This window comes from Hemibagrus wyckioides, linkage group LG06, assembly GCF_019097595.1.
Source record: "Hemibagrus wyckioides isolate EC202008001 linkage group LG06, SWU_Hwy_1.0, whole genome shotgun sequence".
Taxonomy (NCBI): Eukaryota; Metazoa; Chordata; class Actinopteri; order Siluriformes; family Bagridae; genus Hemibagrus; species Hemibagrus wyckioides.
The window spans coordinates 15,786,090-15,811,338 of record NC_080715.1 but is presented as its reverse complement, the minus strand read 5'-3'; the positions used below and the strand labels follow the sequence as shown (position 1 = coordinate 15,811,338).

Sequence of the window (25,249 nt, the reverse complement as noted above, 5' to 3'; positions counted from 1 at the left end):
TGTACTGAATGTGTGATTTGGCCCGCAGGTAATCACAGCCATGCTGATATTCAGCACAACAACATGACGGTGAATGGTATCCTGCTTTTGTCTATGAACACAGAATTCATTTATTCTGAAACAATATGGACAAATAGTTTACCAGTTTTTGCTCTGTTAAGTATCACAGTATCAAAGAAGCCACAGCTGGACAGAGTGTAGCCCTACACAGACAGACTGACTGCACACTGCAAGGGCATAAGGGTTTCATTGTAAAGAACTATCACTAGAACTGAAATGCTATACAGCAAACACAGTCAAGCATGACACTGTAAAATGTACCAGTGCTGTTCTACTAAATATTGGATTTTCCCCCACAACAAGTGTATTAGCAAGCAGAGAAGTAACAGAAGAAACCGGCTGCTTTAAAACCACCTGACACAGCACACGTATCTGTGTGTGGTGCTTGTGCTTTTTATATGTCTTACCGTCTCGTGCATAATTGCTGAGAGTTCCCTGGTGAGGTCTCTGTAGTTGGCCTTCATTTCATCATGATACTCCTGCTGGTCCTCTTTGATGAGCCTCTCATTTATGCCCAGCCCGTGACCACAAGCCTCGACAAACTGCCTGCATACACCACAACACAAACCACATTAGAGCTAACTCTGCATTTTATTCTTCCTGACTTTTTTCCATTATGGAACCTCACACATGGTATAGCCTACAGTGGAAACGCTTACCTGAACACCTCCTTGAGCTGTTTCACTTTGTTGTCAGGATATTTCTTAGATGTGGTATCATCAAGGAAAGCTCTAGCGTAGGCCAGTGGTCCAGCATTCACCTAGCGCAGGGAGAGCAGGTTAGCTCTACATGTCTGTGCATCACACTCACACTGATGATTATTTAAATTAGCTGGATTTTTCTACCTGTACGCTGATGCTGCCTTGAAGTTTGAGCTGTAGTTTGATCATATCCACTTCGCTCGAGGCACAGAGCTGCCGCAGCTCGCCTACTTTTTTACTCATTTCGTCTATAGCCACCTCGATGGGGTTCAGGTCTGTGTGGTGCTGATACATCACCGCTATCCGCTTCTTAACGTATGGGAAACAGTGTGTGGCTGTGGGAGAGAGACTGACTTAGTCACGGAGAATGAGGAACACAGCGAAGGAGTGAGATCAATAAGAAAAAGGAATTATATAAAATGTGTTTGAATATAGTTTATGATTTCAATAACTAGATGCATTATTACTTTAGGAAAGTCAAGGCAGCGGGGTAGACACTCACGTTTATCAGGATGTACAGATAAGAGTTGGACTTTGCGGACTGATGGATCATATAATTATAAACTCTTGCTGTTTAGCTGACACGATCAAAATCTTATCTCCCTCATTAGTAAACACACAGAGAATATTATTACAGCCACTAATGCCTGCCAGAATATGTAGTGTTTACGTTTTACTCATAACCAGCTCACTATTATAATACACAGTTCTTACTATATGATTCCATAACATACTGAGGTGCAATGTATTATCCACACAAACTACTTTCAGGCAAATTGCTTACTCAGTAATGTGTGTTATGAATCAGCATATTTAGAATCACTATTCAGTGGAGTTCTGGACAGCATTTAGCAATAGAAACACCAGTTCTGCAATCTTCCAAACAGCAGCTATAAGGATTTACATAAAGCAGAACAGACAGTCCATGTAGCAAATCTGATTCGTTTCAGAACACAACAATTTTTTTTTTACCTCAAATGGGCTACAACAGCTGGAAACTGTGCTTTCTTGGCAGAGACAAACAAATAAGCAGCAGTATGTAAACAGTACCCTATAAAATGAAATGTTGTGGAGGATAAATAAAGTTGAAATAAGGTGCATGATGCTGATTTGAATTTGGTGTACACACAATGACCCATAGAGCACACTTGTTATGCACTTGATGCTGTGAGGAAGATTCTGACTGCTCAAACCCACTGAAAAATGTAAATGTAAACAGCATGGACATCATTAGTCCTTCAAGGCTACAGTTTTCCATGCTCAGACAGACCCTTCTAACATGATTATTAACCATAACACAAATCAACATTCAATGGTTTCAGGAACATGACAATAAGTGTCTGCTTTTTAGACCTGCGCTGATGAATAGACTCCTTACAAAATGCATCCAACATCATGTAGAGTCCATGCTCAGCTACAGTCATTCTATTTTAAGGGTCAAAGGCAGCACAACACACTGTTATATAGGTGTAGTAGATAAGCTGGGAATTGTATGTTATGTAAACACAGGAACTAGTTGATGACCTCAGCAATAAACACCCTGTTTACCTTTTGAAGACTATACCTACAATTCCCATATGTTTTACTCTTTGACAGGATATAAACCCTATAATCTGAGGTTAATATCCTGTCTAAAACTCTCACATAACATATAAAAGCTACATACTGGTGAGTATAGTCCTGCGTTTGCACTGCTCCTCAATACCACCCTGCTTCTTGCCCGAGACAGTGAAGGGCATCTCAAATACAAAGCGGCGGATGTTGTGGCTTCTCTCGAATTCGGTCTTCCTCTCTACCAGCTCCTTCTCCTCTAGGAATGGAGTGACGTGAGTCACCTGGATATATGCGTACTTGGAATCCAGGTCTTTGGGATTAATCTAAAACAGATCATACAAAGTACAAATTCATATGAACCATTGCAGAATTTACTTATCATAGCTCTCCATTTTAGTCAGAAATACACCCTCACCCTCCCAGAGTCCTGAATCATCTTGACGTTCTCTGCTCCGAACTTCTCCGAGTAGAGTTTGAGGAGTCGCTGAGAAATCTCTGACAGGGGGGTAAATTTGGGCTCTTTATAGATGTACTCTTTACCGTCCTCATCCTCAAAGAATCCCTGAGAAAAACAACACAACCAAAATGAAAACAGAATAGATAGATCTGTACCGGATACACAATAATACACTTTAGGTTATTTTTTAAAACACTGCAACACACAACGTGGTGACTAACGCTAGTCATCTAGTTCCACTGCACAATGTGACAATGTGAAATGGATTAATTGATGTTATACACAGAAATCAAGACAGGAAGTTAAGCAAACATATGCAGCCACAATGACCAAGCAGAAAACTCAGCAGCAGTATGAAGATCTACAGTTTTGTTTAAAATCACCTGAAGAGATTTTGTGCCTCTCCCCTCATCTACTATCTCAGCAAGTCATATAGCCATATGAAGCACATTATTACAATTATTAAATCTAGATAAAGACTCCTGTCTAGACAGAATGACACATTACACACTCATGAAGGTTAGCAGCTAAAGCCTGTTACCATGCAGGCACTTTAGAGCAGTGAAAAGCCATGAGATAAAAGACACACCACCTAAAAACAAATTCTTACTATGAGAGTTCTCTATTGGTGCAAAAGTTTATTACAGAATCTTGAAGAATTGCATCAAATTTAAAAAATGAAACAAGGCAATCTGTTTTCCTCTCAAAGCAAGAAAGAACAATTACACACTGGTAATAAGGTAATAATGTAACATAACACAGCAAACTCAAGCCAGCTAATGTGTACCAGGACTTACCGCTGCCTTTAGGACACAAGCAGAGAGAGATTACAGTATTAATCAGAGTTCAAATAATATGTTCATGCTGGATAGAGAGAAAATTCTGTTCTGTTCTCATTCATATTACTGTTTATAATTACATGCTATCATGCTGTGATGTCCTGTCCTGACCACATTAATAAAAGTATTAATAACTATCTGGTTGTTAGCTGTCTTATTTAAAAAAAAATGGTGGCAAAAATAATGTATTAAAATAAAACGTAGCATTCATTACATGGCATTCGTAATATTTTTACAAAATAATTTTCCAATAATTTACCCAGTAACTTAAAGCTGAATTAAGGCTACGTATATTCTGGTGTAATGTAGAGATTTCTTTACCTGTCCGAAAAAGGCCACCCTGAAGTAGGTTCCCAGGAGCCGCTTGCCTGTGTGCATGACCTCTGTGACCTTACTGTATGCACGGTGGAGTGTCTCATAAAGGTGAGCCAATTTCTGTGAAATCCAAAGCAGGTGAATATGTTCAGAAATAGCATATCTAGAAATGTTTGTGTTGTTCTCCCTCTTATTTCACACACCGCCACTCTAAAACATATATAGGTTCACAGATTAATATGAATAGGATCCCCAGCTATTTAATTGACTGAGGCCCATCTGAATCCACTGCTTCCCTCCTCAGGGACACTACAAAATCTTGTCCTGCATTCTTGGACAGAGACAGCCGGGGGAAAGTTTTGCACATTCTAATTCATAATTCTAACTCATAAATGACTTCACTTCTTTTAGTCATATTAGGGGTATTATTAAAAACGGCACAATATGACATACATATTTATTGTGTGCAAGAAGTTCCCTAGGTGTCATATATTAATGATTGTACCTCAAAGTCTCTGCGTTTCTCATAGATGGGTATGATGAGCTTGTAGATATCAGAGATGAGCTCATATCGTTCTGCCTTCCAGAGTCCATCAGCACACTCCTCTAATAACTCCATTAGGACGTCCTAAAATGGGCACAACAAACCCAAACAAACATGAGCAAAGGCAACAGATTTCTGAATGCAGAGTAACAGTGCTAGTAATATTTGCTTTCACTAAAACCTGCTGTTAGATCATATAACAAGGTGTGACACAAACTGAGTTACCCAACGTAGCAATATATATTAGCAGTGTCATATACCTATTATAATTTGGGAAAGAGATTCCAATTATCTGTATTTTCACTGTCAATAAAATTTTAAGAAAGTTTTTTTCCCCCAGAAGTGTTCTTGATTGTGTTGCAAGTCGATTCCCCAACTGGCTCTCTTAAAACGATTTAAGATACAACCACAAAGTGCAAGCACTGTGAAATAATATCAGCCCTTGGTGATAAAATCCAGTGATAAGTAAGTACAGTTCCATTAGTGTAGCCACAATCTCTTACTTGCTTTTATGTAAGCTTCTTATCTGTATGACTAAGTACACTATGAACAAGCTTTTCAATACTGATCTTTATGTGTGAGCACACTCAAATGCTTAATGAGTGTTATTGCTGAAATTAGCGCTTGGAGAGTTTAGATACTGTTATATGACTGTGTGGTTCGGACCTCATTGAAGTGCACGTCTTGCATGCCCACGTCTTCCATCATAGATGCCTCCTCGTCAATGTTAGGCGTGACCACTCGAAATGCAGAGCAGCCCTGTTTAAACATGCCTACGTACATACAGAAATAAAGTAATACATAATAAGTAATACAGAAATTGATAATGTATTATTGAGCATCATTATGTGGTTGTGAGGAGCTCACCTTTTCTTTGAAGGTATTCAGCTACCAGTGCTGCTACATGCACATAACACATGGCGGCCTGAAGATGTTCAGAGACACAAACGGATGTTTAGAGAGGGACAAAAAAAATCCATGTGTATAAGTGGTGAGAAGATATGGGTTAGCTCGAATCAGAATTTGTGCGTTCAGACCTCAGACAGATCCCCGTTCTTGACATGGATGCGGGCCATGCTGTCCAGCCAGGTTTTGCGCAGTTCAGGAGTGCTGGCGTATGACTTGGCCAGACTGTACTGCAGGTCCACCAGCATCTCTGGATCTCGCTCATGCTCCTTCATTTGTGCTGTGGCCATCAGGACTGTACGGATTCGCTTAGTCAGGTCTTTTACGTCAGATGGAAATGCGGTGTTCTGCGAGAAGACAAAGAAAAAACAACATAGAATGAGTTTGATGATCAGTTCTTGTATTTGTTAATGTAAGCATTTCTAGGTCACTTACTTTAATAGTCTTGTCACTGTTTGCACAGTTGTTTATGATGGACAGAGACTGCTGAAACCTCATCCCTCCAATTCCAATAACATCAGCAATCAGCTGACTGACAGCAATCACCACCTGAGGGGAAATGCATACAGACAAATTTACTTTACATCAATGAATCTTTCTAAACTCACTAGCATTCTGTCTCTTTTGTTCTGTAAGTGTGTGACCTGCAGATGTGTGCGAACAAAGGACTTTCTTCCCGTGTAGTCAAAATTACTCTTCATGAGAAAGTAAAGCAGGTGGGCAGCATCGGAGCGGATGGAGCTGAGTTTGGAGTTACAGCACTTCAGGATCTCATAACAGAAGGATGCACACATATCCGCACGGCCCTCGAAAAACGTACAAGGGAACTGAAGAGAGAAAAATAAAACAAAAGAGAAAAGAACTTTAATGAGAATGTTTTAGAAACAACTGTATTTTACAGCCTTAGACAATGTGTCTCTTTACACGCTGGACTATGTAGCCATGTTAATGCAGTCTTCATACTAAATGATATACTGCACCACTAAGCCTCATCTTCTTTTACATGATGAAGTGGTGAGGTCAAGCTTACTTTGTAGATAAAGGTACGCAGGAAAGTGAAGACTTGTTTGAGGGCCGTCTCTGACTGGTTGATTTGTAGAAAACACAGGTGGACTGCAAACACCTTTTTCATGAGGGGATTGTGCCCATGATCTAAGCTCAGCTGGGTCTGATGGAGAGAATGGACAAACCAAAGGGGGTTATATGTGAACGAAAATCTTTTAATTCCAGTTTAGAATGAAAACATTGTGCTCCTTTCCTTAAATCTGTATTAAAACCTGCAAATAATAACACAATAAAAGAGACTCTTAGATGATCATACCTTAAATCCCATGATGAAGATGCTTAGTACATCCAGGACTGTCAGACACACTTCAGTAGCAATATTTGCCTCCAGCAGTGACTGGTTCAACACATCTGCATCTGAATGACTGTAGGCTACATACACAGACACACACACACTCTTTTAAGACAAGAAATTATCGCAATGTACAAGCATCATCATGTAGACAGTATATATACAAATAATATAGGTATAGGTAACCGTATAACAGTTACAGTATAATGCAACAGTATAACAGTATAATGCAATTTTGAGAGAAAAATGTGTGTAAGAGAAAGAGATATGATACAGGAATGATGAGAATAACTAAAAGCATAAACCATAAACAACTCCATCTCCAACAGCATATTTATACAATAACATACAAATAACAAATACAGTCATGGTATAAAGATGGTATTATGTAGAGATGGTAAAGCAATACAAAGATGGAATGTATGTTTAATGATAAACACCATTTATGTCATTTTCATATGATGAATTAGGAATTATTGATGTGCTGATGATGTTATAATGAAATATGTGACCATGGGATATGATACAGACTTGATATTTACTCGCATCAAACTGATCAGTTCTTACCATGATCTACATAAATTCCAAGTATACTTGCAATCTTTCTGACACTGAAAACAGAGAGACTGGGTTTATTATGCTGACTATAAGAAAAGTCTGCTTCCTCACAGAGACACGGAGTTATAAATAGCCTGGGCCAAGAGGATCAGAGTAATGAGTTGTGATCATGATGCCACTGATGGTTAGGATTATGATGATGGTGCTGATGAGAAGAAGAATCTGAGGCATGAAAGGAGGTGTGATGAAGTCAGTGTAACTCACTGTGGTTGTAAGTGTACGAGTTATCCAAGCTGCTGAGCTGCTGTAAGCGAGCATGCATCATTCCAGCTCTACTGCGGGACACAGGTAGAGTCTGAGACTTGCGCTCATGTGTTACAGACCCTTCTTGGCTCCTGAAGAGGAAACAGTGAGACCAGCATGGCCAGCTTTAGTAGTGGTACCGACAGACAGTGAAACACACAAAGAAAGGAACTATGAAGGGCTGAAGAGATGGAAAGTAAACGTAAATAACACTTTTCCACTGTAACAATTATATACAGCAGAGAACGGTCATTTTATTCCAAATACGTGGCCAGTGTGAATTCTCTGATATTCTGGTGCAAATCTGAAATCAGTACTGACTTATTATCTTATAGTTTATGTCTCTGTCATTATTGCACATAAATCATCAATATCCATAAAAGGAAGACATGTCTTTTTAAGTTGACATGCACATGCACCTGGTGAATATTATAATAGCCGATAATATTATAGCCTTTCTCCTACTTCCATGCAATTTTAGAGACAATATTGCCTTTAACTTTATTAGCAAGTGCAGTAATCCAGGTGTGCTGCTAATTTAATGATACCTCAACTGTAGTTATTGGCTGCAAAGCTCTCAAAATATTAGGTTGCTTCAACATGCAGTGCAGCATCACAGCACATAGCAACAACACAAGCTATGTCTTTACAACGTAAGAAAGTGATGGAGAATGAGAAAAACATGAAAAGGTTCAGCTCATGAGGGTGATGTCAGTTAGCATGCAGACAAACAAGAACATGCAAATGCAGAACAGTTTAGTCAAGCATGTCCAGTCTTACCCCAGCATAAGGAGCCACATTTATATATATATGTGTGTGTGCGTGCAAGGATGTGTGAGTGGATTATACTCGTAGCATGTGCAGCAATAAAGAGACAAAGATTGTGAATGGTTAGTGACAACTCTTAAACCCAGGTCTAACAGGGCTCACCCATTCAGACAGAAGCACATTTCAGGCTACTGTATATGACCATGTATGTGTTTGTGTACTGCTTTGGCTATAAACATGGTTCATTTCAATTGGGTTAACACAAAATGAATTCAAACATGGAACCCAAAAAATTCATTTTAATTTTAAGTTAGACAATCAGTTATGAATAATGTAGTAAGAAAGCCAGACTAGCTCTTACATAAATAATCAGGTATCTATTACAGAAGCTATTTTCTTTCTGTTTTTCCTCAGAAATGTACAAAGGCATTACCTGGCAATGTATCTCTTCCCCATGTATCTGAACTGGTGAAGACAAAGTCTGCAGATAGAGCAATACAAGACAGTTTGCGAATGCCTTTTGGAGACATCTTCTGTAACTTTATTAGGATGGTTCGATTTGTCATTTAGTCTTCACTCAAACAAACCCTTTTAACACTAAGGTCACGATTTGTTAACCTCAGAATGTTCATTACAATTTTTAACAGGCAGGAGTCACATAATGTGTACTGATGGTGGAAACTTCTATGGTTCCAGCCAAACTATTGCCTTGCACATCTGAATAATGAGCCACATCTCAACTGTCTTGTTTCTGAACAGAATAGCTTGATTTAAAAAGTAGTGGTCACGGCACCCGTGGAATAAAATTCCATTAAACTCCATTAAATTTCATTAATTCTGTAAAATTGGTCCCTAACTGCTGAAAGCTCAGTATTGGCAAATGTGGTAAAGTATACTGAGCTTGTAGTGTTTTGCCAGTTGTATACCCTTTATGTGTATAGAACTGGCAAACCCACTTTATTTTTCCATCAAGCTATAATGATAAACCTTTGATCAAACTTTTCTGAACACTGAAAGGCAGGACTTACTCTAACAGAGTGAAAAAGTCCATCAGATCTCCAGATGAAGCTTTATTCCAATAGGTAAAGAGGGCATCTGAGGAAGAGGAATGTTTAAAGAATAAACTAATTTGTTATAGTGAGATATTCATGTAAACTAGCTCAATGAGTGTGTGTGTGTGTGTGTGTGTGTGTGTGCAGTGAGATCTTTATATATTTTAATATCAAATGTAAAGATGTGCATTTTTACCTTCAGACATGCTCTTGAGCACATGCAGGAAACACATTAAGAGGCTCTTCACTTCAGACTGCTCTAGTTTATCACAGCGGAGGAGGGATCCACCCAGAGCTGCAGCCACATTGCTCTGCTATATATACACAGAATGAGGAGTCAGACCGGCACACTTTTTTTTCCCTCTCTCTCCAGACATTTTTCTTCACTTAACACAGCAGAGGAAATACTTTCCATGCTAGTTTAAAGTAGCTGGATCTATCCCACATCACAGCTTCACACACTTTAACATTGATCTGTATTCAGCATCCTCAATATTTTACAAACACTCCAGAGTTTTAAAGCATCAACTTACACTGCATCATTAATACGTACATTTTACTGAGGACACTTAATACAAAGCAGGGCTGTGATATGGATTAGACGAACAGCAGGTATGAATACAGCTGTATAGTTTTATAGCAGCAGAGATAATGTGTCTACCACAGCACACAACTGGCAAAGAGTCACACCAGATGGAATTTCCAGCAAAAAATAAAAGCTGAAACCACACAAAGCTCATAGGCTGTATGCATGGAGAGTATGAGGCTATGTCTTTACCTCAACTATATTGTATTTAAGGGATTCAACAGAGTCAGTGGACAGGGATTAGTTTAAAAAAAAAAAAAAAAAAAAAAAAAAAGCATTTTTTTTTATTAGACAGGACTATATACACTCCATAAATTTGGATAAACAGTGCATGGCCACTTTCACTTGCCAATATGAATATTCTTATTACTCCTATAAGCTTTTATAGTGTAAATAACTTATTTATTGGCAGAAGAAAATCAGAAAGTAAATCCAAACACAATGCAGCTTCCCCATACCAAACCTGCTTATCCTAGCTAAGCAGATAGGGGGTCTGTAAACACACACACACAGTTGCTCTGAGGAGCTATACAGTGGTAACAGTGCAAGCTCAAAGCAAACGGGTGTAATACTTGTTCAGTATTTTTGCTGTGGGTGATTAGATGGTTGAATGAGGGAGCAGACAGCAATGAGAAGTCCATAGTCTGGCGTTTGGCCTTTGTGGAAAGCACCTTATCCTCACTCTCTGAGAGGGAGCGTAGCATGCTGGTGGAATGACGGCGCACAAAATGCTCCTTCTGACGCCAGCAAGGGCAAGAGGTAACCACACAAGCCCAGGTTAGCAAACACATACACACTCATACAGTCCCTATGACCGCACTTCATGCTGGATTGCTCCAACATGCACGCAGGCAATATGCAATACTTGTATAGCATCAGGCATCAACTCCCAGTTCTCACCTCAAGATAATAAAACTACAACACTGATTTTTTTTAGGTGACAGAATAAAGCTAAGAGTACAAAGACAAGCCTAGATGGATATTCCTATTAGTTAAGTCAGATATGCAAATTAGTATATTACATAATGAAGTTTGAGCACTTACTTTAAAGACTGAGAATATAACTGGTGAGTGTGAGAACGTGTGTTTAGACAGTTACCTTGTCACTAAGTTGGGATTTGTCATTACTGCGTTCTGGTAGGCTGCTTCCTGAATCAGTGCTGATGAGGGAGCAGCGTGAGTCAGCATGACGTACAGAGATGTTCGGAGTGGAGGAGGCATGAGGTGTGACTAGATCACAAAAAATACTTCATTCATTTACTGATAAAGGACACAATAAAAAAAAAAACACTAGGGGATGTGATGTCATGCAGTAATTGACTGTATAGCAGATGTCTTCTCTCACCTGTTCCAGATATAACTCCAAACACATCCTTATGCAGGCTGCTCTCAATATGACTCCCTGTTTTATGAGGGGTCATCAGTGAGCTGGTAGGGACCGGTTCATCACGTACAGTCTGTGAGGCACAATAGACCATCAGATTGAGCATCGAGGTTATAATGGATAATAATAGCTGTATTTACAAACTGCAGTCAGTAGGCGTCAGTCTTACGCTGCTGGAGAGACTGTTGGTCAAGGGTGTAGTATCTTTAATGTTGAGTCTGTTGACATTCTCTTGGAGGAGGCCAAAGAGAGGCAGGTATAGAGTAGCCAACCTCGCCTGCTGACTCTGTAACACACAATACACACTCCTCACACATGTATACACACAAACCGATGAAAACGCAGAGAGGAAAGAACCCACCACATGCCAAAGACATGCACACAATATATAATGTATATATAACTGAGCCTCACCTTAGAGGTGTAACGATCATCAAATGTATGTTTGATCATCAAGTTCTTCAGAACCTGGATAGCTATTTGACGAATATCACGGAACTCCTGCAGCGCTGCACCCACCTCCCTTAGTAAAAGCCCAACCAAGAAGTGATTCTTACAGAAGTCATCAGATAGAGAGTAGTCCAACTGCAGATCTGAGAGACAGAGAGAGAAAGACAGCGAAGGGGAGAAAGGGAGGAAGTTGTGTTAAAGAAAATCATTACACTAAAAGTGTGTTGATGCAACCTACTGGTGGTCTGTTTTTTATGCATAGAGTCAGCCCCAGGATCATTGTTACCTTGGCAAAGGTTATAAAAATTTCTCTGTGGTTGATAAGCTATCAGCTTTACCGAAAAAGTGAAAGAAATCTAACCTGTAATTGAAGTAAAATTTTATTCCAAGCAAATAAGAACCTTACCTTACAGCCTACATATTGTATGACCCCTCTTGACAACCAGATGCTTGAAGAAATCTACGCTCCCAGTCAAAAGTTTGGACACACCTTTTAATTCAATGTTTTTTGTTTAGAGATTTATTTTCTACATTCTAGACCAATACTGGAGATTTCAAAACTATGAAATAACACACATGGACTTAAGTAATCCATATGTAATAACAAAAAACAGTCAGTTGTTATTTTAAGACATGAAGGTCAGGTGTTCTGGAACAGTTCTAGCAAGAACAGTATTGTCAAGTGCATTTGCAAAACCCATCAAGCACCATGATGAAACTGGCTCACATGAAGACCATCCCAGGAAAGCAAGACCGAAACTTACCTCTGCTGCAGAGGAGAAGTTCATTTAGAGTTACCAGCCTCAGAAATCACCAATTAACAGCACCTCAGATTAGAGCCGTTATGAAGGCTTTACAGAGCATCAGTAGCAGACATATCTCAGTATCAACTGTTCAAACAAGATTATTGTGTATTTCGGCCGCCTTCAGCATTGTTTTACAATGTAGAAAGAAATAAACATCAGGAAAGACCATGGAACTAGAAGATGTGTCCAAACTTTTGACTGGTAGTGTACTTTAACTGAAAGTTAGATTTCCTTTTATTTTCACTGTGAGATTAAGCTAAATAACCACAAAGGAATTTATTAATCAATCCAAATTATTCTGGAGCTGACTGTAGAAGTAGATGTCAACTTTTCTAGCTGCCAAATGATTTCTCTCTAATACTTTTTAATAAGCACAGGAGTGAATTCAACATTTGGTCACTGTGCTTCAATCCTTTTTTTTTAGCAAATGCAACTGAGTTGAACACTAATACATACTCTTTACATACCTACAACTACTAAAGTGAAACTGTATAATAAACTAAAATGAGAAGGAACATCATTTGTATTAAAACTGACAGTAAGATAATCACCATGCTACACTGATTTTATTATTCCAGGATTGATCAGTAAATGATTTGTTAACGATCAGGAAAGTAAGGCACTACGCCTTACCTACCTAGAGCAGACTGAGACTCCATACTGTAGTAGGGAGCTGCTGATGAGGCAAACAAACAGAACACGACAGCAAAACACACTCATTCACACTAAATAAGTGCTTTGGAGAGTGCAAGTTCATATATCAGATATATTCATATATCATATATGAGCTACATATATCTGTTACAATTATCTATAAATAAAAACAAAGAATAAAGACAACTTGAAGCATTTTTTAAACTTTGGTGGTTCCATTTTTAATATTATTCATATTTAAGATCCAGTACTCATTGTGATAACTTATTTTTTTAATAAAATCATGAAACCCTTTTTAATGGGTTGATCAAACATTTCTACAATAAAACAGGTGCAAAATTATATCTGACAGTTCTCACCTTGAAATCTCATTATCCGCCCTTTTCCGAACGGCATGGGCAGATTAAGTGGGATGTAGTGTTCATGGTTGCATACCACCTTCAGGAACTCAAACTTAAACTCATATAGAGTCTGTGGAAAAAGGAATGGTCACATGTGAGTGTAAACACAATACTGTGCATAGGCTTCAATTATTATACTACGTTACTACCGATGAAGCGAGTGTAAGGCATGCAAACTTGCTGTGTCTGCAGTAATAGAAATAATAAGGCAGAAATAAAATGAGAAAAAGTTACCCTAGCATCTCCAGGCATAAAGCAGTTGATATAGTTGTTGATCTGCTTGAAGGCAAAGCCGCGATCCATGAAAGTGAAACAGCGCTGAGGATACAAACACCAGAGGTTTATCAGATCACTCAATTCTATTATTGCAATGGCACTGATAGTACTATAAAAATGAAAAACAGAATAAGTTCCTAGTTACCCAGCACTGGTGAAATGTGCGGCAGGGCTAGTCTGCACATCATTACTGACCTTGATGAAGACAGCTAGGCTGTGGTTGGCATTGCGCGTTGCATCCAGATTGTCTTTGTATTTCTGCGTGATGTGAGGCATCAGCATATTCACCAGAGTCTCCACCGTGTGGTGAAACGAGGCTGAGAAACGTTGGTTTCTGGACAGCTGAAGTGAACAGAGCAATGGGCAAGACTTCAAACAAAAGTCTAGAGGGTAGAGGTCAAAATCTGGCTCTTGCTCCACATTGTGTTTCAAGTATCAGTAAAAGAACAACAAAACTTTTTTCTCGGTCATTTCCCAGTAAAGAGCATTCCCGAATGATGGTATAGTCAGACATACCCTAACTTTCCCGCTTGCGATCAAGTACTGTGCCATGGACTTCACTAAGGCCTCGAAAAAGTACCAGGAGTACTGAATTATAACAAAACAAGGAAAGAGAAAACAAAATAAAAGAATGTTAAACAAGCGTGGCTTTGAGTCATTGTGCCACAGTGAGAAAAAATAAATCACAGCAAAAAACTAAGATAGCTGCCCCTATTGCAAAGGACGTTTGCACATATCTGGTGGTCTGGGAAAAACCATTCCTTGTCACTGTGGCTGGATTCTGTCAAACAGCAAAAACATTAACTAAGACAGCATGAATACATATGAATATAATGACAAGGAAAAGTTATTTCGTTTTAAATCATGCTTATGCTTGCGAGGATAATCTTGTGAGGCAGCTTGCAGAAGTAAAAACAGTCTGTCTCGCTGAAGATGTCTTGGACTTTCCAACCAAGTCCGATTTCCTCACATGGTGAATATTAAATAATGAATTTACATCAATGGATTCTGTCAAATTGCCCATTATGCTCCGGTGCTGCAGACATAATAGAATCTTTAAATGCCATTTTTGCAATTTTCGCTTGTGGTTGAATTACATGCAAAAATTAGTTAACAAATTTCCCCTAACTAGATATAGCAGAAAATGCCAAATTTCATCATGTCAAGGGTTTTCCCAGGCCACCACAGATACATGCTTGAAATAAAAACACTGAAATCAAAATCTAAAATTCAAATGAAGTATAAAATATTTCACCTTGAGCAGTTTGTTGCTAGTGAGGAAGTCTGTAGAGGGCTTCAGAATGGTGGTCATGGCTTTGGCCAGCTCTTCATGCACTGTTTTACCAGTGGCTGTGTTAGCATCTGTCATAAACACGTACTACACACAGAACACAAACATGAACACACAGAAATAAAACAAATGTAAGCTTCAACGGACTAAAAGACAAAAAGTACTTAAAATGTGAGTCAAAAATCAGCTGCAAAAATAAAATAGACCTCAGATCCTGACACTCAGCAGACTGGTACAGTGTGGACCTGAATGCAATAAAGTCAGGGACAGGGAAGGTACATCCGAGTGACCTGATGTTGCTCACCTTGACATATGAACGTAGATAATGTTCCAAGCCCTCCTCATGGCACTGAGCCACTATATGGATCATAACTCTGTGATAGGAAATAAACAGCCACAGCTTTGATATCAGACCTAAATTGTATTTGTTATTCATCTCATATAAACAATCTATAACAACCTTTCTAGTGTTTATCAAGTGTGTTTCCTATGATCATTTTTGAGCTCCCTTATCTACTCCTCCTGATCTCACACAAATAAAAACTACTAATAAATGCAAAACAAAAGAGAAATGTTCATTTTTTTATTCGTGTATTGGACTACATAGAATTGTTTTCATTAAAACAGAATCCTTCCTGAACACCAGCCCTATAGAATACTGCTTTATGTTTTAGACAAGCAGGTAAGAGCTGACCTTGTGACATTGACAGCAACGTCCTCGACAGCTGCGCTGGTGAGAACGCAGAACAACTGGTTCAGAATGGTGGGGAGGAAGTTTATCATCACGTGAGCTTCCACAGCATGCAGACTCTGGAGATGACACATGCACAATCATTTATTCTATTCACTTGCTGATTAAATAAGCTTAAACCACATGATCTGATCATAACTCTTCTTTATCAGCAGCTAGACCATGCTTTATTATTCAGCAGTTGCAAATCTGGTCAATAGTGTGCTGTGGTGGAAAACCAATGCTTCTGGGAAGCTAATGGCTGAAGGGTGGAGGGACAAAAAAAGCCCTGATTGTGGTTTCTGTGCTGTTATCAGAGAGGAATAGTATGTTTACACATACAGACCAGAGACATGGGGTCTGTGTGAAGCGCCCCACTGAGCACATTAGAAAAGTGGTAATAGACGGCGAAAACAAGGCCGAATTGCCAAACATCCTCAGGAAACATATGGACAGGCACATTAATAGATATACATGGAGAGCATGAGAGAGTGACAGAAAGATGGAAAAAAAGGGGGGAAAGTTTTATATTAGTGTGTTATGGAGTCATACCTTAAGGTATTTGACCAACTCGCCTCCTGTGGACTGGGCTGCAGAGACTGTGTTCTCACAGTGTTGGAAGAAATTGTGCAGATGCTGATCCTGTCGACAAATCCAATTTGTAAATAATTCTTGTACAACAAAAAATCATGTGAAATCTAAAGAAAGGAGAAAATGACACTATGCAGCATTATTTCAGATGAAGTGAAAAATATGAGACCTGTGTGTAGACTGTGGACACGAGGTGAGTGGAGACCTTAAACAATGGCTTTCCACCATCCACCCACTTCACCTCAGGGCCTGTGTGCTGCTAAACACACACAACAAACAGAACCAAAAGCAAATAACACATGAGCACAATCTTACAGTTAATGCCAGTAAATAAATAGTGTTAAACGTTCAATTTGGATGTGTTATCTGATCCCATATGTTGACCTGTGTAGGACGTGCTCACCTTGCTGTTGCCCTCCTGGCAGCTGAGGTAGCCAGCAGGCAGGTTTGCAGCTACAGAAATATTCTGTTCGTTCATGATCACTCTGCCATCCTTCAGTAAGGGCAGCCATGCATAGCCCACTACACACACAGGCACAGAGATACGCATACACAGAATAATTATGAAACACTAGATTGGATATAAAACTGCTGAATATTATGAAAAAGATCTCTAGATCGTTATCATTTATATTTTTAGAGTATTGTGCTCCCAAAAAGGCTCAGGAAAAAACTTTTCATGGTACTGTTATACTGCTTGTCTCTCATTCTAAAACATTTATTTTTAGAGGTTTGGCTTTGAAACCATCTTATATTGTTGTGTATTTTAAGAGCTTGATTGACCAATGAGGAATCTTTTTAATAAAAACTCAAGAGCGCATTCAATTCACATTCACACTGACTACAACATACACTATAAATGTATTGTTTTTGTATCTGGAGACCTGACACCTGTCAATCCCGAACCTTCCCCAGCACAGAGGTAGGACTGTATTAATACCGACTACACTGACTGTTTGTTGACCCTGAGTGTGGCTCTTGTCTTACCCTGTGTCTCCACCTGTTCCCGCTTCTTAGTGCTAGCTTTGCTGTTGGTGTCACAGCTGATGTGGAAGAATGTGAACAGAAGGTGGTGCTTCTCATTCAGCTGAGTTGGCAGCTCAATCTTAAACTGGTTGAGAAAAAAAAAAAAGTATATTGAGAAACCCACAACCCTACTGTTAATGTTCCAGTAAAGGGGATAAGAGTGAGAGGTTTGTGTGTTTTACCTCATCATAAAACTCAGGGTTTTGCTGATGATGCAACACTGAAGCAATGGCATTCTTAGTGAAAAGTGATCCACCTGGACGACCATATATACACTGCAAAGTACAGAAATAAATCAGGTACAGGTTCAGAGGGCCTGGAATGATGTCATTTGTAAAAGACTACATCTTGCCTTTAGAGGAAGTGCATCCTCCTCATCTGAGTCTCTGAACTCCACACACACGGCAATGTTTCTAGCCTGCAGACACGCAATGCACACATTCATTATCCACAAAAGTAATACAGAAAAATGTTTATTGCACTAACAGGAAGAGATTTTGTGCTGGTACCTTAGCAAAGGTCTTCTGGCTGTCATATTTGAGCTGGCGTGGGTAGACATACAGGTGATTGTTGTAGGTGGTGAAGGGTTGTGAACATTTTGCTATGCATGGCACAAACTCCTCGACCTCAAACAACACCCCGTTCCAATTACTGCTCTCAAACTGACGCACTGGGATATATGATGATGTTATGCAATCTACTCAGATAAACATAGACATACACAGAGCACAGGATTAAAAAAAAAATGTAATAAACACCAAATAAATGTGAAAATAAATTAGAAGAAGTAGTGCCAAGTTTGACTCACTTGGGAGATCTGGGGCCACATTGTCGATAGTGACATCCAGATTCCCCAGGATCACTGGCAGCTTTGCCATTTTCTCTGGCCTGAGAAAAACATAGGAACAAAGCACAGATTGAAGACAGGAAAGGAGCTATTTTAATCCATCCTCACTCTTACTCTAATAATAAAGGAAACACACTATTATAGTGTGTATTATATTCTAGAACAAGAATAAACGCAATTAATGCAATTAAGTTTAAATAAACTGTTTTTCATAATAAGTAGTTCACAAAAAAAAAAAAAAACACCAACTGTTCAGAGAGCCGTTTAGTTCTTGTAGTGCAAACGTTTCCCATTTAAGGAAATGAAATACTAAAATGAATCAATTCACATCTGAGGTTGATTGGTTTAGACATGTTACTAGTGTCAGTGGGAGTACCGGGAGAAGACAAGTGTTTAGCCGTAAGCAATGCCTGACAAGAATATAACAGCCAAAAGATAGAAATATGGACCAACTTCTTGAAATCTGCCAGAAGTTTGAACATGTCCTCATTAGATAGCTTGTTACTGTCCTGCCTGTAGATTGCAGAGAAACGTGCAGATTTATCCAGTGATCCACTTGCATCCTTAAACAGAGGCCTGTAATAAAGAGAGAGGACGACAGAGAGAAGAAAAACATGAACATCTGGATCCTGCAGGATCATGGGAAATAATACATGCTCCCACACACTGCCTTACTCTTTCGGTATATCGGACATATTTCACTGTATTCAAAAACACTAACGTACTTATCCTACTACAATTCCTTTCCTATTATAATCAGCTGACTCTAAGGGAGATGTGCTATATGAGTAAAACTAGAGCACAGACAGAGAGCTTGTGTAATTTGGCATTGAAGAAGGGTGGGTGGTAGGATTTTGGGTTGGGTAGTTAGCTTTTGTCCAAGATTTTAAGCCTCACTTCTTATTAAAAAAAGAGAAAAAAAACAAAAACAAAACAAAACACCTGTTCATGAAAACTAGCATAGAATGTCTGCTTTGTTAGCCATAGAAAACAAGTGCAGGACTTTTCCATTGGATCATCTGTCTAGCTCTTGTTCCCAAAGCCTGAGAAGTGCAATGAAGTGTAGAGCAGACACAAACATAGCCAACGTTTTCATTAAGCATCTTTCGTACCTGGCTGCCCACGCAAATGGCATTCTGTACTGGCCGAGCCTGCTACATGCTACTTTAGCGTTCTTCAGCACCTTTTGTGCTGTCTGAGAGAGAAACAAAATAAAGCGGGAGAGAAATCAACACAACAGCATTTCTATACAGACTCCCAACTATTGTCCTATTGTATATCCCCTATTTCTGTAAAACCCATATGAGGCTTTCTCCAGACAAATCTATAATGGTGCAGTAAAAGATACAATTTTATATTAACACTAGATGAACAGAGTGCATATGTGATTCAGAGTACGTTCAGAAATGTCATTATTATGCAGATATAAGAGTGGGTGTTAAGATTTGTAAACTAGGATCATCAGACTACCCCGCTCAAGCTACCTTGGTGGAGTCGGAACTTTTCATGTATGGCTCAGCACAGTGAGTTATTCCTCCCTGAAGAACTTTCTCAATCCGAGCCACCAGGAAGATATCTGGGTGCGGACACATCACAGAGAACACTCCCTGCACACGCACACATGGGACAGCATGATTTAGCAGCATTTTCAGAACATCAAACACTTTACTGAAGTATGGCTAGCTATGTATAGTATATTTACATATACAGTTATGACTCTGAACTGTAGACAGAGAGTGTACTGCATTTTAGTCCATTTTTTCAGCATCTTCTTGCCACTGTAAATTGTTGATACTGAGTGCTGGTCATGTGTGGGCTTTATTCATGTAGTTTAAATTAGTAAAATGACACTGTAAGCAGTCACAAGATCACTTTTTTTGTGTAATTCCTTTCCTATGTGTAATCGCTCCCAACCTGTCGAGGATACTGCAGAAAACTGTCTGGTAGATCGTTCTGTGTTTGCTGTGCTGTATCTGAAGCTCCATTAATAATCTGAGCACCAGAGCCTGGAACCATAGCCCTTACAGACGGGTGGTTTAGGTCTACGTGGAAATCTGCAGCGATTTTCCGACTGTTTTGAACATCAAACAGGGACAGCGTGACGAAGAACGGCTCCACCTGCCATGCACAGAGACAAAACAGATCACTACAATGATCTCCATGCTTCGGTTACCGAAGTTGTCAAATATAGTAACTGGGATATTATTATGGATTACGTTGGTAGTTGGGCCCTCCTCATTCTCTGCCACACAGCACTGCAGGTTGAATGACAGGTCGTTGCATTTCACAAGAATCCGCTTCCCAAACTTCTCCTCGAATGGTCTGATTTCTGGCTCGATCCCAGAGAAGTCCAACTTCTGTATGCAGACACGTTCAAATATCTTAAAGACACGGGCATAGACATTCGAAGCATTTTCCGATCATGTAAGAAAAAGTCTTTATTTGCTTATCTGGAGAATTTTTTTTTTTTTTTTTTTTTTTTACCTGTGTGTCTGCATCCAGTGTGAAGAGCTTTAGCCGGGTTTCATTTCTCATCTTGGACTCGATATCTCTGGCGCTCTGAAGAAAAGCACAGCGCCTAATCACAACATTTTCTAGTGGAGTTATCACTAAATGATAAAGGCATATGGACAAGACTGCTGAAGAATGGGGCTGAAATGTAAAAACAAATCACTTGTCAACATGATGAATGCTATTAAAATTCCTGACTAATAATGTGTGCAGGTCAGACCTCTGTCAAAACTCTACACATGTACACTACTGATCTGCATATTTTCTAGGGTAGAGCAGGGGTTCTTAAGTGGTCTGTTGCAATCTTCTCAAAAAAGAAAAGCATACAGGGATTTGCAGGGTTATGTTGATGTTAAAGAGTTTTCATGTATAATAAATGTATGATTAGTAGCCTAAACAGAAAAATTAGACTTTCATAACACTGAGGACCGAAGCATGAGCCCTAGCGTGTTTTGTTCTTGCAAGGTATCACCAAAAGAATGTATAAGCTTTCTAAGCTTAAGAGTCAAGAACAAAAAACATGGCCAGCTTTACTGTTCAGCTCAAAGCAGGACAAGAATGTCCCTGTAACACCTGAGCATGGATATTACCATATCTTTAGCAAGACTAGAAGGGCAATATTTTGGATAGTTTTGTATTGTGAGAAATGAAAGCATTTCTTATTGACAGTCCTGCCCTGGCTATTTCTGCAAACAGGACCTACCTGAAAGCTGTCCATACTACCAGAGGAGCTGTCAGTCTTTCCCAGTTCATCATCTACAGAGCAGAAAAAATGAACAGCATTTTTATTAAAGATTGTAGGAAGTAAACTGTAGTTAATGATAGATAAATCCCAGGAGAGAGAATGTAATAGCAGATAATACATATGAGGACCACTGAGCATAGATGAACCAAAAACATACAGAGTGGATCCAGACACCTGGGATATCTCACTGCTTTGGAGAGCAGGGATATGTGATTAAGGGGTTAATAATGGAGCTGGAAGTGTTTCTATGTTATCTGCTGTCATGTCAGTAGTGGTAGATGTTTGGGTGGTCCAATAATGAAAGTCTACACACACAGACAGATGGACACACATACCGTCATGTAGGTCTCCATTCCTCTTCTCTTGCATGGCGAGCTCGAAGCTGCTGTGAAGTATTTTGTTCAGCGTGTTGATCCACTCCTCCATCTCACTTTCAGAGTCGGCGGCCAACAGATAAGAACTCTTATCCTGCATCTTCAGTTCAAATGCAAATTTGCGCACCTTATTATTCTACACAGAGAAAGACAAGAAAGATTCGAATTACCTTAAAAAGTCATGTGTTAGATGTTTGCTAAGGTAACATCACAAATGGAGTCTGGACAAAGTTTTTGCTTTGGTAATGGGTGTGAAGTGTGGGTTGGAACAGAGTCGGTAGCCTTATCCAAAATAGACAAAGATGTGTGAGGCAAATGTATTCCCTCTCTGATTGATATATGATTTATATTATTTTACATGGGTGAACTGAGAGGGAACAAAATACACCATCTATTACTCAACAAGCAGGCCATAACTGCAGAGTGAATGTGTGGTTTGATTCATGCCTCTGAGTAACAGAAATCAATTCTATTTTCATTTCTGATTAATACATCCACTTGATAACAGACATGTAATGTAATGTATGGTAACACTTTAAATTCCAGCTCTAATTTGGTGAGTCTGTAAATGTGCTATGTGAGAGAAAGAAATATATGCGCGCAAACAACCGGAGAGAAAGCGGGTGAAAATATTTCCATGTGGAGGACAAAAGAGATACCGGCTGCCAAAAACACTGCTTAAAGGGACGAAAAAGAAGTTTTACAAAAGGGATAAGGAATAGTAAGCAAGCCAGAGGAAGTCTAGGACAAGCCCACGGACCTCTTTAAGGCTTTCTGTGGAAAGAGTAGCAGAACTTTGCTTGCTCAAATGCAACAGTTCTTTATTCCTGTCTGGATTCCTCTAAATTCCCAGGATGTGAATGTGTGTGTGTGTGTGTGTGTCTGCCTTGCATACAGTGTTCCTGATATAGGCTCTGGATCCTCTATGACTCTGAACAGGATAAACTGTCTTGTACTTCAGATGGATGTACAAATTAATACATTAATTAGCTGCAAAAAGATTGATCATGTGTCTATTCTTGGAGAGCTCTGAGAAGAAGGACAACTAGGCCTGTGTACTAAACACCAGAACCTTTTCCCTATAGCACTCAGAACTGAATTCTGTGAAAAATGAGACGTATCTTCAAAACTGTGAAATCTCCTTCTCACCCAACATCACCTGCTTGTTCACTGTTCTGCCAGGTTTCTTAATATGTTTATTAATCTAGAAAGAATTCCTCAGTGACTAACTCGGTGAAGCATGACCTACCTCAGACCAGCTGCAAATATGGGAGGCAGGCAATCAGTCTCCATGTTAGCACTCGGGAATGGGAGTGTTTCAATACTAACTGCATGATTGGAGGACATGCTTGAGACAGTTTGGTTTATTAAAAGCCAGATTGAGGGACACTAGACTGTGAATATGCTGCTCAGGGGAACAGGTTAACCTATTTGCCAAACTTAAGTTGTTTGGTCAGTGCATTTCTGGGATGCTTTCTGCTGGAGCAAGTATGACATCAAAACTCTTGGATCAACATCAGATGCTCTAATCACTGGGCAACAAATTACACAGACAGGACATACTGTGATGCCATATCCAAATATTTCTGTCAGTTTAACAGCTGCAATTACCATCACCTTTACCATAACAAAGCATGCTAGCTGTGTTTGATTGAAAAATGTGGCAGGCCACAAACCAAGAAAGTCTACAGCATCTAAAGAGTGAGACAGTTAAAGAGAAAGTAAATGCAATATGCTGATACTGAAACCACTGATGTAATCCCCATACGGATATCACATCTGTTTTTATATGACAAGTGCACCATTCCAGATAAAGGACTTATTTATTTAACTCCAGTCTACAGAGGGATGGTATGTTCCTGTGTACATGCAAACCTCAACTCTCTCTCTCATATACACACAAACAATCAACTCTACAGGAAGGCCTAAAGTGACAGAGCCCACATTTATAGCATGGGCAATCACAAATACAGTTACTCTCCATTACACCACTGTTCTCGTACCTGGACCACACCCATGCAGGAATCTAGGAAGATGGTTCCTTTGGACTCCTTAGAGATCTTTTCATCCTTGTAGAAGTTCAGGTTATAGGAGCCATCTCCTAATTGTGTGAGGTGGAAATACCTCCTTTTGAAAGACTGAAACAAAGCATAAAAAACACTTATTTTATTAAACGCATAGTCCATCTTTTTTTTTTTTTTTTAGCCTAATCTCTTTCCAGGGCATTTGAAGCATATGTGAAATTGACCACAGATGAGGCTGATGAGCACAGTGAGAAAAGAACTGAAAGGTATTTTACATTTACCTATGATGGAAGTCTTAGGACAGCTGTTGAAGCGGTCAATACACATATAAATGAAACAAAAACACTTTTGTAAAATGTTTTTATAAAATGATAGTCTAAGATATTGTAAATTAAGTTCTAAATCTGAAGGGAAAAGGAGGGAAATCATGATTATTTGTTTCAGCATTGTTGTGTGGTTCGGATAAATACAAATACAGAAGAATTCAAAGTACGCTGAACTCGAACAAAACTACATAATACCGACTTTTGCAAACCATTCTTTTATTTCTGATTCATTGTAGTTTCGAATTCCCGCTGCACACTATACATTATATCACTGTGGCATACAGATGTAATAAATCTGGCTACAGTGAATAAAGCTGTGCTGATTTACTGAAGATGTACTGTTTTTTGTTCTAGAGCACATGAGGGAAAACTAGGGTCCAGCTGCTTTAAGTCCTTCCACCAGGACAATTATTTGATTTCAAATCCAGCAGTCATCCAATATCTCCCCTATGTGCACAAACATCAACATGATGTATTAAACACAATCTACACACCACATCATGTGTATTTTATCCTGTATCCCCATTGTATAAGGGCTTAAGTTGAAAGGTACATTTTGTAAAAGATTACTAGATATGAGAAGGATAGGCATGCAATAGTAAAAAAGTAAAGTAAAGCTGCTAATACATTGCTGTTATATCTATAAATATTAAAGAGTGCTGTGGATATGCCAAGCAGTGAAATTTCACACACAGGGGAGGTTTTTTTTTTCCATTTGTGATGGATTGTCTGTATATATTTAGGCTTTTACTTCTAGATAAGCATCTCACAGACTGGTTTTGCTTTATGGATGCAACTGTACATGGAAAACCT

General features: G+C 39.1%; 1 protein-coding gene across 13 annotated transcripts in view; it reads right to left on the bottom strand.

The window, feature by feature from the left end:
- Window positions 1-25,249, bottom strand: part of zmp:0000001200 (dedicator of cytokinesis protein 9) — an 82,977-nt gene that overhangs the window by 1,596 nt on the left and 56,132 nt on the right. For 2 of the 13 annotated variants that reach the window (XM_058391475.1, XM_058391479.1), the window contains exons 7-53: window positions 24,090-24,224; window positions 22,048-22,222; window positions 21,671-21,723; window positions 20,941-21,015; window positions 20,673-20,837; window positions 20,371-20,574; window positions 19,941-20,063; window positions 19,569-19,651; window positions 18,910-19,032; window positions 18,418-18,497; window positions 18,119-18,306; window positions 17,962-18,027; window positions 17,792-17,884; window positions 17,571-17,694; window positions 16,987-17,105; window positions 16,753-16,842; window positions 16,545-16,634; window positions 15,957-16,072; window positions 15,567-15,636; window positions 15,227-15,349; window positions 14,488-14,559; window positions 14,167-14,313; window positions 13,930-14,013; window positions 13,654-13,765; window positions 13,278-13,316; window positions 11,799-11,977; window positions 11,554-11,670; window positions 11,346-11,457; window positions 11,100-11,230; window positions 9,611-9,728; window positions 9,391-9,457; window positions 8,796-8,843; window positions 7,556-7,686; window positions 6,698-6,813; window positions 6,407-6,544; window positions 6,021-6,203; window positions 5,812-5,925; window positions 5,508-5,723; window positions 5,338-5,395; window positions 5,137-5,243; window positions 4,432-4,554; window positions 3,933-4,046; window positions 2,731-2,877; window positions 2,428-2,638; window positions 906-1,096; window positions 720-820; window positions 468-606 (exon numbers count right to left, since the gene is read on the bottom strand). In XM_058391475.1, coding sequence (XP_058247458.1) covers window positions 468-606; window positions 720-820; window positions 906-1,096; window positions 2,428-2,638; window positions 2,731-2,877; window positions 3,933-4,046; window positions 4,432-4,554; window positions 5,137-5,243; window positions 5,338-5,395; window positions 5,508-5,723; window positions 5,812-5,925; window positions 6,021-6,203; window positions 6,407-6,544; window positions 6,698-6,813; window positions 7,556-7,686; window positions 8,796-8,843; window positions 9,391-9,457; window positions 9,611-9,728; window positions 11,100-11,230; window positions 11,346-11,457; window positions 11,554-11,670; window positions 11,799-11,977; window positions 13,278-13,316; window positions 13,654-13,765; window positions 13,930-14,013; window positions 14,167-14,313; window positions 14,488-14,559; window positions 15,227-15,349; window positions 15,567-15,636; window positions 15,957-16,072; window positions 16,545-16,634; window positions 16,753-16,842; window positions 16,987-17,105; window positions 17,571-17,694; window positions 17,792-17,884; window positions 17,962-18,027; window positions 18,119-18,306; window positions 18,418-18,497; window positions 18,910-19,032; window positions 19,569-19,651; window positions 19,941-20,063; window positions 20,371-20,574; window positions 20,673-20,837; window positions 20,941-21,015; window positions 21,671-21,723; window positions 22,048-22,222; window positions 24,090-24,224 — 5,610 coding nt within the window. Of the gene's footprint in view, window positions 1-467; window positions 607-719; window positions 821-905; window positions 1,097-2,427; window positions 2,639-2,730; window positions 2,878-3,932; window positions 4,047-4,431; window positions 4,555-5,136; window positions 5,244-5,337; window positions 5,396-5,507; window positions 5,724-5,811; window positions 5,926-6,020; window positions 6,204-6,406; window positions 6,545-6,697; window positions 6,814-7,300; window positions 7,345-7,555; window positions 7,687-8,795; window positions 8,844-9,390; window positions 9,458-9,610; window positions 9,729-11,099; window positions 11,231-11,345; window positions 11,458-11,553; window positions 11,671-11,798; window positions 11,978-13,277; window positions 13,317-13,653; window positions 13,766-13,929; window positions 14,014-14,166; window positions 14,314-14,487; window positions 14,560-15,226; window positions 15,350-15,566; window positions 15,637-15,956; window positions 16,073-16,544; window positions 16,635-16,752; window positions 16,843-16,986; window positions 17,106-17,570; window positions 17,695-17,791; window positions 17,885-17,961; window positions 18,028-18,118; window positions 18,307-18,417; window positions 18,498-18,909; window positions 19,033-19,568; window positions 19,652-19,940; window positions 20,064-20,370; window positions 20,575-20,672; window positions 20,838-20,940; window positions 21,016-21,670; window positions 21,724-22,047; window positions 22,223-24,089; window positions 24,225-25,249 lie in introns of all 13 variants that reach the window. The other 11 variants (XM_058391486.1, XM_058391478.1, XM_058391476.1 and 8 more) reach the window with 11 other exon arrangements.